The sequence below is a fragment of the Rhipicephalus microplus genome, unplaced genomic scaffold (genome assembly GCF_043290135.1).
Source record: "Rhipicephalus microplus isolate Deutch F79 unplaced genomic scaffold, USDA_Rmic scaffold_1098, whole genome shotgun sequence".
Lineage (NCBI taxonomy): Eukaryota > Metazoa > Arthropoda > Arachnida > Ixodida > Ixodidae > Rhipicephalus > Rhipicephalus microplus.
The window spans coordinates 982-13,794 of NW_027465643.1; the positions used below are offsets into that span (position 1 = coordinate 982).

The 12,813-nt window shown below is 44.7% G+C and overlaps 1 protein-coding gene across 1 annotated transcript; it reads right to left on the reverse strand.

Moving 5' to 3' along the window:
• Positions 1 to 771: 771 nt before the first annotated feature.
• LOC142796095 (uncharacterized) lies at positions 772 to 12,538 on the reverse strand. The gene is made up of 4 exons (XM_075886204.1): positions 12,344 to 12,538; positions 11,890 to 11,974; positions 8,059 to 8,238; positions 772 to 991 (listed from the first exon to the last, which is right to left on the reverse strand). Exons 2-4 carry the CDS (start codon positions 11,905 to 11,907, stop codon positions 806 to 808), a joined length of 384 nt encoding a protein of 127 aa, XP_075742319.1. The 5' UTR covers positions 11,908 to 11,974; positions 12,344 to 12,538; the 3' UTR covers positions 772 to 805.
• Positions 12,539 to 12,813: the final 275 nt, after the last annotated feature.

The following is a 12,813-nucleotide window of genomic DNA, read 5'->3' on the forward strand; positions in this document are numbered from 1 at the left end:
CACATTGTTGAAACACTGCCTGTCAATTTGCTGCAACTTCCAGTTCTGAAAAAAAGATGTTGCTCCTAACACGATAAACTGATTAATGTTTCGAAACCTACATGTTGCACCAGAAAGATTAAATACTTGAAGTTCACGTTGACAAATGCTATGCAAAAGTTAAAAGCAACTCTAAACATTTCATTTTAAAGAGACACTAAAGAGAAGCGACGGGCTGGTTTATATTGACAAACTGCACTCAAAGAACTCTAATGCCATATGTTTCACTAACATAAGTTCATTATTAGCGGAGAAAATCAAGCTTCTATTATTTTTTAATTTGGCAGGTGACGTCAGAAATTTTAAAGTGTATTTTTCGTAATTTCAAGACATGGGCTAGATAAGTATTCTGAAACTTCGTATGCTAGATCTATAGCACTAGCAGATGATAAAGTGCTTCATTTTTAACTATTAGAAGCTACGTAGGACCCAGTAGAAGCCTTCGAGATCTACAAAGCCTCGGTCTGGTGCATTAATTTCATTGCGGGGTCTCTACCCATATTTTCTTTTCGCGAGTTGTCTCACCAAGCGTCGTATCGCAGCAAGAGTGGCGTTTTTGAGATTGTGACATTTGTACTTCTTTAATATGCAAAAAATCGCTTTTCTCTATAGTGTCCCTTTATTTACATTCCCAAAAAGGGGGCCTCCCCTAAAAAAAGACTCTAGGTCTGGGACACCTTGGTTTGAGAAAGTGCTCATTCGTTTTTGCAGGTGAGTGCTACAGATCGAGTGCATAGCAATTTATTTTCGTTTCATTAAGGTACATTTATGAGCCACTCACCTGGCGAAGCCTCTGTTTACCGGTCCCCTTTTTATGAGAAGTAGGCGAAGCTGTTGACAGGGGCCGTGTGGGGGTCCCAAAAAAGCTCCTGGGCTGACCCACAGCATGGCCTTCGCTTAATTGGGTAGTGGTGGTCTTGGATACAGGGCTGACTGTACCACTCGCATGTGCCTGCAGCAACAGGCAGGTCAATGAGGCGCATGCACTACTTTTAACCTGATCAGAGCTGAAAAGGCATTTAACATCTGAAGCAAGCCATAGGACAGTGCCATTTTAACTTGGGTAAAAGATACTGCCTGTGTGCGGTATACATTACCTAAATTGCATGCGAACAAAACCACTAAAATCTCATCATAACGAAATTGCATCTTACACGAAAAATAAGTTTGCCATATCCGAAAGTTCGTTATAAAAATTCATTCCTAACAGTACGTCTATGGCAAGACAATTTTTATTCACTTCGTTAAAAGATATTTTGTTATATCTGGGTGTACAGTAAACCCTCGTTAACTCGAACTCGCATATCTCGAAATCTCGGTCAAGTCGAAACTTTTTTTCGCCACGTCCACCATAGGCGCCATGCATTTGCCCCCTCTTATCTTGAAAGGTTTTTGCAGGGGACAGCGTATATCTCCAAATCTTGACCCGGAGGGAAGAAGGTAAAGTCCACTCCCAACAGGAAACGAGGATGTTGTGCAAATGCTTAGCTCTTACTATACGAGCTAAACGCGGTCGTGAAGGGTGAATTTGAAATTCCCGCTCTCGCAGCCGTTTGCTATCCGCCTTCTGAAGCAACTATGGGAATGATCAAGTGTGTGCACCTGTGCACGCCTTCTGCACGATGTGCAGCGTGCCGTCAGCACGTAAGCTAGCCCTTGCATGTTCGAGGTAGTTGTCTGTGTTCCCAGCGATCTGCGCGAGACGAATATTCAGTGCGTGGTCTGTGCAATGAATGCTTCCAAATATCAACCAAGATCTGCCCCCCAAAGCAGTACAAATCGCTAAAGTTGGAGAGAAAAGTCGCTTTAATCAAGGAAGTGGAAAGAGCATGTCGGAGCAAGTCGTGCATCGCCAAAGAATTCGGCATCCCCTTGTCAATCCTCTCGACAGTGCTTAAGAACAAGCAAACGGTTTTGGAAGGCTTTGAGCAAAGCTTCTAACGAGGCGGACGTCCCCGTTACCAGTATGCTGTCGGATGCATATATCGTTGAGATGGCCTTGAACAATGCAGATGACCACGCAGAAGAGGAAGAGCCCCGAGAAGTGCCTACGATGACAGAAACGTGTAACATGCTACACTTGCTCCGCAACAAGGCCGAATGCAGTGGTGGCGACCAACAACTCATACGATGAGTTGAGGAACTGTAAAACGCCTTTCTCGGACCGAGCAAGAACGCGAAACAGACGAGAATTGCATAGTTTTTTGGTCCTCGGTGATAAATTCTTTTTCCCCGCGAATTCTTGTGCCTTTATTACAGTAGCTCTCTCGTGCAGTGGGGCTTTTCCCAACAACACTGGCTTTTCTTTTGCAGTGACCTGGGCAAACATTTTCAATGTTTTGCTTAAGTGGAAATACCTCTTATCTCAAAATTTTCCCTGGATTTGACGGCTTCTAGTTAACAAGGGATTACTGTAATAACCTCACTGAAGTGTCATGCACATACATTTCACTGTATGTACATTTAACTGCCTTTAACTGTATGTACATTTAACTGCATTTTTGACTAATGTACAGTTCCCAATATTGTCACAGGTGCATCTGTATTTTTCTGCCCTAGTCAAATTCCTTCACAAAATCGATACATGCACACTATGGTAGTGTAGTGACGATTACGCTCGATTGTTAGCCCTAAGGTCGCGGGACCTAATACCAGCGGCATTGGCCGCACTTTCAATTAATGCAAAAATGTGCGAGGCTCATGTACTTGACCTTAGGAGCACATTAAAGAACCTGGTCAAAATTTTCAAAGCCCCCACTACGTTCATATTTGAAAGTTTTGTTGAAGCGCACTAAAAAGGGACGGACAGAAAAGGCTGACAAGTATAGTCTTCTGTCCGTCCGTACTTTAGTGTGCTTCAAGAAAATTTTCAATTATGAACATAATCCAACTGGCCCAACTTGCCATCTTGCCCCCACTACACTGTTCTTAATAATCACAACGTCGTTTTGGGATATTAGACCGCATCTATTCCTATATTATTAAAGCATACATTTCTAACCGCTTATGGGGACAGGCCACACCAAAATATTCTGGAACCTTTCATTGCTCATGCTGTTCCAATGTATGCAAGCAACAAGAGTTCAGCAATTATGTACACATTATCGAACATTCCAGCGATAACACTGCAATAGTTGACCATGCATGCATAGAAGAAATGTTCCATCGATAATACGATTACGGACAAAAACTGACAACTACGCTTGACTATCGTTTCATTGCACAGGTTGTCTCATTTTCTGGACACAGGTTTTAAAATATGCAGTTCCATCTTCACTAGTTCCGAGTATTGCCTTCATCACCGACGCAAGCACAAGACAACCTCAATTTTAAATTTAAAAACTGCAATTTCGACCAACAATTCTTGCGAACGTGCAAATTTTAAACTGGGCTTGGCTCAGCTACGTAGTTACGGTAAGCCCTCGTTATTGGCCAGGTCATCGAGGCAGGTGGTGAATTCCATTAAGCGGCTAAAAGCACTAACGAAATCAGTCTCGACATGCACTCAGACAATCTGGTTGTTCCAATGCGCAAGCTGTAAGCCACCGTGCTTAACAGTGGCAGCAAAAAAATGCCAATATTTCGATGGCCGCACGCGTCTGACTCAACAGGCCAGGTCCGACTGCATGACGGTCCCAAGGAACTGTTACAATAATGGAATGCACAGTTTTTTTTTCTCTCTAATATCACGACACATAAATCGGTATATTCGATTAGAACAATTAAATGAGAGTTCGCAGATAAATTTCTCGTTTCCGCGTGCCATACTACAAACGGAGTCTAGAAAAACTTTGGTCTGAAGTGCCGAGATGAGGGGTGTTGCTACAAGTTGGATAAAGTACATAATTTTAATAAAAATCATATGCACACCTCCTTATTTGAAGTATTAGCTGCCACTAAGAGATTCTCGTTGCCTTGTTTAACAGAGGATTATTGGCGTGGCAGCAATTAAGACCTAGAGACAAGGCATCTAATTTTTTTTTTGCACTCATTAGCGCACGAGTCATGCATTCATTCGTAGCCTACAATTTGCCCAAGAGTACCACCGTAGAAGGTGTTACAACAAAAATAACTAGGCTTGTGCGGATAGTGAATTTTAGGTTCGAAGCGAATAGCGATTTTGGTCGAATAATTTCGAATCAAATAGACTATACGATGTATGAAGAAAAATGGACATATTTATCATGACCTAACTGTCCTGCACAATTTTTTTTTAAATATAAATAAGGCCTCTATGCAAAAGTGCTTGCTTTTCTTTCCCGTTCAAATGAAGTCGAGACAACTTAGAGAAGTAGCAGGATTTGACTTTCAGTAGGATGCAAGTGATAACCTGTAAAATACGTAACATTATTCATTACAGTTAGAATGTATAATTCAACAAAGCAGGCTCTTAAGCTTAAAAAAAATAATCAATCGATTTGAGGATCATATGTTGATTTAAAGGGTTTTTCAATAACTTAGCAAGTAGCCATGGAATGGATTCACTAAAGAAGCTTATTGCCTCACGAATTGACCGCTGCGAAAACTTTTAGAGCCTGTCCAGTATGAGCGGAGTTTAGCGATTCCCCACATGCTACAACTTCATTCTCCCTTCTTGTCTCGATGAAAGCGCTTGAAGCAAAGCCGCGAGAGATGGCATAGGGAAAGAAAATATGTCAGGTGTGCGTCGTCACCTTGTGAATTATTCTTTTTTTTTTAATACGCACCCGGCTACCCACGGCGGCCCATATAACAACCATGCTCAAATCAGCCAATGGCTGGTACAATTGCTGTGACGAGCGATTTTTGACATAGTGGCGTCATTTGCTGAAAGAAGAGAGCAATTTTTATCCGATTGAGAATTTATTGTGGATTCCAGGTCGCGTGCTGGGCTATAATATTAAGCTCACATGTTCTCGGTTGCCTCGACTACCGATTAGCCGCTGGCCATGCTTAACCAGAGTCGCAGGGCCCCTGTAAATTTAAAGTAGGACTTCGCGTCACAGCGAAATTCCCCTAGCAAGGTGCTTTCACGGCTTAACACCACTACACTGCAGTGAAACTACCCTTACAGGCAGTTACATGGGGACAAATATAGATCTATTTGTTCATATTGTCGCGACGTGAAAATAACAGGATACAGGACGACGGTGCGACCAGGAGAAACTAGGTCTGTATTAACAGAACAAAAAGCAGCCGCTTCGACGTCGTCTTCCTCGGGGCAACCGTGGGTGCTGTCCACACATCACTTCGTAGTCTGTCTTCTTGCCCGGCCTTTAGCAGTGATATTAGCCTCCCATTCAAGAAAGCATCGTCCCAATGCTTTATGATCAAAGTGGTTTGAACACGTTGGAAACGCATGAGTTCATTAAGAGAAATAAGGTTTAATCCAAAAAACGTGCACAACTTCTGGAGCACACCTTCAACGCCTTAAGGAGTGCGCAGTATCAGAAACAACCTCATAATTAATGTCACTGAGACGTCGTAGAACTTTATAGGGCCCGAAGTACCGTCTTAACAGTTTTTTCTGAGAGGACACGGTGCCGAATAGGAGTCCATATCCAAACATTCCCTCTTGGCTTGTACGAGACTAGACGGTGACGAAGGTTGTACCACCTTGAATCGTAGTCCTGCTGGCGACTAATATGTAGGCGTGCAAGTTGTAGGGCTTCCTTGGCAAGCTGGGTAATATATTCAGCATCCGTCTCAACCTTTTCGCACTCGTGCGGCAGCATAGCATCCAGCATAGTGGTGACTTCACGACCATGAAGAAGGCGGAATGGCGTTCTTGTTTCTTGATGAGCCGTGTTATAGGCGAACGTGACATACGGCCAGATCTCGTCCAAGTTTTTATGCTCCACATCGACGTACATGCAAAACATATCCGCAAGTGTCTTGTTGAGACGCTCCGCAAGACTATTCGCTTGCGAATGATACGCCGTTGTTCGCCGGTGGGATGTCTTAAAACCGTCTGCAATAGTTCGGCTGTGAACGCAGTGCCCCTGTCAGTTATTACCACTGAAGGAGCGCCATGCCTCAGCACCACATTCTCCACAAAAAATCAGGCTGCTTCACTTGCCGTGCCCCTTTCCAGAGGCTTGGTTTCGGCGTAACGAGTGAGGTAGTCGGTGGCCACTATAATCCATCTGCGACCTGCCGATGAGGCGGGAAATGGGCCCAAAAGATCCATTTCGACTTGAGCGAATGGAGTAACAGGCACGTCAATAGGATGGAGGAGGCCTGCTGGTTTGACGGGTGGGACTTTTCTGCGCTCGCAATCAAGGCACGTCCGAACATAGTGTTGAACAGTCACTGTCAGTCTTGGCCAGTAGTATTTCTGCCTCACTCTGCACAGCGTATGCGTGTAACCCAAGTGGCCGGATGTTGGTTCATCGTGGCATGCCTGTAATACTTCACTCCTTAGAGATGTTGGCACGACGAGTAAGTAGCCGTTTTCGTGTGACGTGAAGTTCATTTTATACAGGACGTCGTTGCGCAAGCAAAACGACGAAAGCCCTCTCACAGACAGTCTAGGTACAGCTGAAGTGTGACCCTCCAAAAAACAAATTATGGGTTCTAGTTCCGGGTCGTCTCGTTGCAGCTGTGCGACAGTAGCCGTGTTTACAACTCCGACAAAGGCTGTATCGTCATCATCTGCCGTTGCAGGTTCGTATGGCGCACGAGAAAGGCAATCGGTGACTGAATGTCGCTTCCCCGATCTGTAGAAAACCGTCATGTCAAATTCTTGAAGCTTCAGGCTCCGGCGTGCCAACCATTCTAAAGGGCCTTTTAAATTTGTCAGCCGCAGAGGGAGTGATGGCCGCTGACAACATTAAAAGGACGACCATACAGATATGGGCAAAATTTCATAACGGCCCACACTACCGCGAGGCACTCTTTTCCGTGGTGGAATAATTTTCTTTCGCACGTGAAAGAGTTCTGCTCGCGTAAGCAATTACTCGTTCAGCGCCATCCTGCCACTGCACGAGTACAGCTTCCAAGCCGACATTGCTAGCGTCGGTGTGCACTGTTGTCGGAGCGTCATCATCAAAGTGTGCGAGGACTGGTGGCTTCTGAAGGTGTTGCCGCAGCTCTTCGAATGATTTTTGCTGTTCTTCATTCCATACGAATGCGACGTCTTCTCTGGTAAGGCGGGTCAACGGCAAGGCGAATACTTCGAAACATTCGATATTTAAATTCGAATCGAAGTGAATTCAAATACTCTACTATTCGTTCGAATACTCGAAGCATTTGAATATTCGCACAAGCCTAAAAATAACGTTTCATTTACACCAAGGAAAACTGCTTTGCATGGAAATGATAGATTTATGTGCTTTGTTCACATAATATAGTAGCACACAGTCCAAGTATTAAAGCCCACTGAACAAAGAAAGGTTAATGATAAATGCAAAACTCAAGATACAGATTTTATTACAAGGCAGCAGGGCAGCAGAGTGGACAATAAAAAGATGCTACAAATAAAACGAATATACTACAGTTCTAAGCAGAGAAAATTTAATGCACCACAAATATCAGAGTATTGGACAGCATAAAGAAAAACCCCCGCTAGTTCATTCAAACATATTGTGCGGGATAAAAAAAGCATTCTCAAACGATCATCATATTGGACACCCATTTGCTTTGTAGGATCACAGACATCACACATTAACTAACTTGCCATAAAAAGAACCCCTCAATTACCTGGGTCTTGGGCATTACTCTGTAGGTTAGCAGCTTGTGCACATTCACATACTACAACAAAAGCCCCAGTAGCAACTTCTCTCAACCAATCTAAACAAGAATTCTGGAATGCCACTGAAATTCTACAGCCTGAGAGAGTTTTCTACACACTCATTGGAAGTTAAAACAAACTAAAGAGTTTCCCCTTTGGAAAAAACTTTGACTTCATGAGTAGAGAAACAAACCAAGTCCTCATGTCGACACTGCCAACTAGCAGATGCAGACATGAGAAATCTCATAAAGCAAGGCCAACTGGTAGTACCTGAACAGAAGCTGTTAGTGCAAACTGCGTTTACTTACGTGACCTAGCCTGTCTTTTTCAGAGTCTTCCATGCCATGAGGTGAGCCATTCGGCAGTGGCCATGCTGAAGCGACGTACAAGTTAACTGGCTCGTTTGCCAGGCGACCACGATGTGTGGGGCTGTGCTGGTAGTTGGCCGTCTTTGAAGCAGAGCTGGAGGCAGCAGCACCTTGGGGAGCCTGCAGCGATTGAGAGGGCATGGCATGTCCATAATATTCAGGAACGTGCCCTCGGAAGGGGGTGAACCAGTTCAGAACTGAGGGTGTCCAGTCCAACCCGGAGTGGCTAGACACTCCTTGTAGCAGTCCTTGATGACAATGCGCTTAAATCAGCTAGAAGTGCAGCTGTGCATAGAGTATTAATCTATACGATTACGAGGGGTGTCGTAGTGGAAGGCTCCGCGAATTTCAACCACCTGTGTTTCTTTAAACTGCACCTAAATCTAAGTACACAAGCCTCAAACAATATTGCCTCCATCGGAAATGCAGCGGCCGCGGCCAGGCTACGTTCCCGCCACGTTCGGGTCAGCAGTCAAGCTTGTACCTACAAAAGCCCGCAGAAATTTCTTAAATGTGTTTGTGATTTTATGATTTACAGCCAATGTTAAGGAAACATATGTTCCATTTCTAGTAGCAACAACTGTGGCATAAAATGAGAAGCAAAGCCAAGGCCAATGAGGAGACTATGCAAAGAGAGACTCATCATGCTATCTCTCTTGTTCTACTTGTGAATAGGAAGCTCTAGCGTCCTTGAAGCCTTTTTTCCACACTGTACAGAGTATTTACGATGGCCAATTATGAATTTAGCACTAATAACGACTTAAACAAATTTAATGTATTAAGCTTCTCGGACTGCAGTGAAAGTCCGCGCAAGTCACAAGGTTGTCTCGGTGGCTCGTCAATGTGGAGTGGTTGATTTATCGACAAATAACAAACCAGCCGCAGGGACATTACCTCAGAATTCACGGTGGGAAATAAAAGATGCGAAACTATGTTTAGCGGACCTAATTGAATTAATTTCGGTATTGCGGGGCTCTCAACTTGCAAAGCTGCTAGTAAACTACATTAATACATCACATATATTTGGCGTCATCAGAGGCAAGCCTAATGGATCAACATGCTAACATCGGTGCTACGAGAAATCCTCAGGCTGAACACTTATTAAACTTGACTTCAAGAATTTTGTCCCCAATCACAGTCGAGTACAAGAATTTTCCACTGTCACAATGAAAATTAATGTGCAACGTTGCATCACAAAGAAAAAAACCACAAAGAGAATGAAATAGGTATTTACAAGAAACCCTTATTTGTCAACATTTTAAGCGTAGAAGCTACACATACTAAACAAATCCATCTCGCATTGCCATTAAGAATAAAGGTTTGTCACATGACAAACATGATCTAGCAGACTATATGAAGATCACCAGCCACCGTGAGTATTTAAACCATCTCAAGCAGGACTTTTCTATTAAACCAAGGCTCAGGTGGCAGAGTACCGAAGTTCTTCTGTTGAAAGTTCGTCGGAACGTTTGAGCAAGAAAGGGTAAGATTGTAACCCACCAGCCGCAGCACGAAGCTACAATGACCGTCATCAGAAAAATAGAAGTTTGAAGGGTAAAAAAGTGGCAAAGCTACCGCTAAGTCGTGCAAAGCCTGAAACAGTGAATATGGATGATCTTCAAGTTTTATCTGCTTCCTTGTAGGTAGTTGCAAGCCTATGTGTTGCCGGCTGCTTCTCCACGAAGGGAGGCTTAAGCTAGTCAAATCACAGCGAGTCACAGACACTAAACGGACGCCCTAACTCCAGGGAAAGAAACTCTCAGTGAAATACAGTGTTCGCACCTCCCATAAATCTATGAGCATGTCGTTCACTCAGGGCTTCGATCACTTCGGGGTGGAGTGGGAGATGTTTCCACACAGTGGCCGCTGCCTTTCCAGTTCCCTAGTTATTCTCTCGTATGCACCGCTTAAGCACTCTGCACAGATGCTTCAGCAAAGTTGAAAACGTGCATCCACGGTATTTATCTTTCGGCGAGTCACAATGGTTAACGAGGACGATAGCTTTTTGTGCTGTCGTCCAAAGCTTTTATGGCAGGTTTAAGCAGATTTGGTGTCAAGAAAATTCATAGTAGCCTAGAATGAGCCTCTTTCGGCCTTGTGAGCTTCCACAGAACTGATTTACCGTGGAGACAGTAATGTTGCACATCTCAAGATGCATTTAAGAATGCTAATGGTTAAGAAGAAAGTACACAGACAGAATACACAGAACAATAAGCAACACAGCAACATATAAGCAAGGATAGACCAGCCACAGAAAATCATTCCATTTAGGGACATATCTTGGTAAGACGGCAAGTTGGGCCAGTTGGTTGGGAAATGTTGTGAGCTTGGTTTACAGCGCAACATCAGAAACACAGACACAAGGAAGGAGCAAAAGAGAGAGAGAGAGAAATAATGTTTATTGCACCCGTCTAGAATGACGGGGGAGGAGGCTTCGGCCTCTGCCCCCAATCATCCCCCTAGCCATCGGCCGGAATCCCTTGGGATTCAGCGGCGGTCAGGGCGAGACCGATGACTTGACGCTGTTCTTCGGCGTCATGGCTGTGTAATAAGGCCTCCCAGGATTCTACGTTTCTACTTGGATCATTGTAGGATGGGCAGGTCCATACCATGTGCACTAAACCCGCAGTGCTGTTGCAGTGCGCACATCTGGAGTTGAACACTTCCGGGTGCCATTTCAGTTTCAGTTTATTTCAGTTATTAGTACAGAAAAAAAAAATTTACTGTACAGGTGAGGGTTTGGAAACACCCCGGTTTGCAATTTTCACCACATAATTTCCTCCTTTTTGCTCAGCTGTTTAGCTGCCTCTGGATAAATCTTACGGTGGAGTTTATAGTGTGCGGCGATTTCCTGAAACGTTCGTAGTTCGTCTCTTGTGGAGACGGGCTGCTCGCGCGAAGGCGGCGGGTCAGCGTCGATCGACCGGAAAGTGAGCCCTCGGGCGATGGCGTGCGCCTTCTCATTCCCCTTCAGACCTTGATGGGCCGGGGACCATACTAGCGAGATTAGCTCTGCGTGTACTGGTCCTTGTCTTAGAATTTTGGCGGCTGTAGCAGAGATCCTGCCCATATCGTAGTTTTTAATGGCTGACTTAGAGTCTCTAACAATCACTCGTGTGCCTTTTTGAGCTATTGCCAAAGCAATCGCAAGTTCTTCTGCCTCTGTGGTGGTTGTGTTCTTAGAGGTGCAGCACGAGACCAGGTACCCATTCTCGCGAACCACTACCGCTGTGTGGAGCAAAAGAGAAAAAAGAAAAAGAAAAGACAGGACGGCACTAGTAGGAGTTGGCGAGTGCAAAATGCCGTCTTTTCTTTCGCGATAGATTGATATGTCGGGTTTAACATCCGAAAACCACCATGTGGTTATGAGAGACTGCATAGTGGAGGGCTCCGAAGTCTCTTTCTCTTTTGCCTGCCTGCTTCCTTGTGTCTGTGTTTCTGGTGTCGCGCTGTAAACCAAGTTCACGTTGAATGGGAACATATCAATTTCATGTTTATGTAATGGTCATTACCAATTCTTCGTATCATACCATATTTCCTAAAGCAAATTTTGTTCCACTCCCACATTCGGTACCCTAATGTGCTGCATGCTTTGCATACTACTGTCGAATGAGTAACACAGTTGGAATCGTATACTGATTTAATTTCCCACGTTGCGTTAGAAAAACGAAAACAAAGCAAACCACTATTCTGCAAACATTTCGCCATGAGGTTCAACCGGCGATGTTTACCACAACCACGCAAAAGAGTCGAAAATTTCAAGCAGCTCACCTGGTGTGTCCTCGGCATCACTGGCAGATCAGGTCGCGATCAAGGTAAGCTGCAAGCCCAAAATGGTCCGAGTACAGCCGGGCCGCTGCTCCAACAGACGCCAAGAAAACAAGCACCAGTGAGCACAGGCAAGGTTATCATACTCCGAGCAATGTCTAATGAGAGCGGTTTCGCGCGCAGCAAAACGCTTGCCGATTGGTGAAAAAGCACCGCAGGTCACGGGATCGAATGCCGGCTGCGGCGGCTGCATTTCCTATGGAGGCGGAAATGCTCTAGGCCCGTGTGCTCAGATTTGGGCGCACGTTAAAGAAGCCCAGGTGGTAAAAATTTCCGGAGCCCTCCACTACGGTGTCTCTTATAATCATATGGTGGTTCTGAGACGTCAAACCCCACATATCAATCAATAAATTGGTGAAAAAACAATGAACTAAGAGAAAACAGAAGGCTGACAAACCTCGTGGGATAGAGCACCGTAGCCGCTGCAAAGTAGTCGCTCACTGCTCGCCACAGAACACCTATACACTACCACTTGTGCTCGCTTTTTCGTGTGATTGGCCCAAGGAGCAACGCAACAACGGAATCGAATCGAATGCTGAAGCACTTAAACGAGAATGGGGAGTTTGTGGGCTGCCTGGTCACTTCTGAGGCACCGAGGTAACCGAGGTTCTCAGCGGAAGCCAGCGGCTGATTTATATTTCGTTCAAACAGCAATACTTCCGGCGACCTCACTTCCGTTTTTGCAGCGCGCACGCGCGCTGTGGCCTACGAGGTGCAGGTGTCGCCCTTTCTAATTGTTTACCGTGACGTTATGTTGGCGCTAGCTGTCACCTTTAAAACCGAAACTTCTCTTAGTTGAAAAAAAGTGACATTGTGTATGTGCCTACAATACCAATATTTTTATAATAGAAAGTGCACATTTCAAAA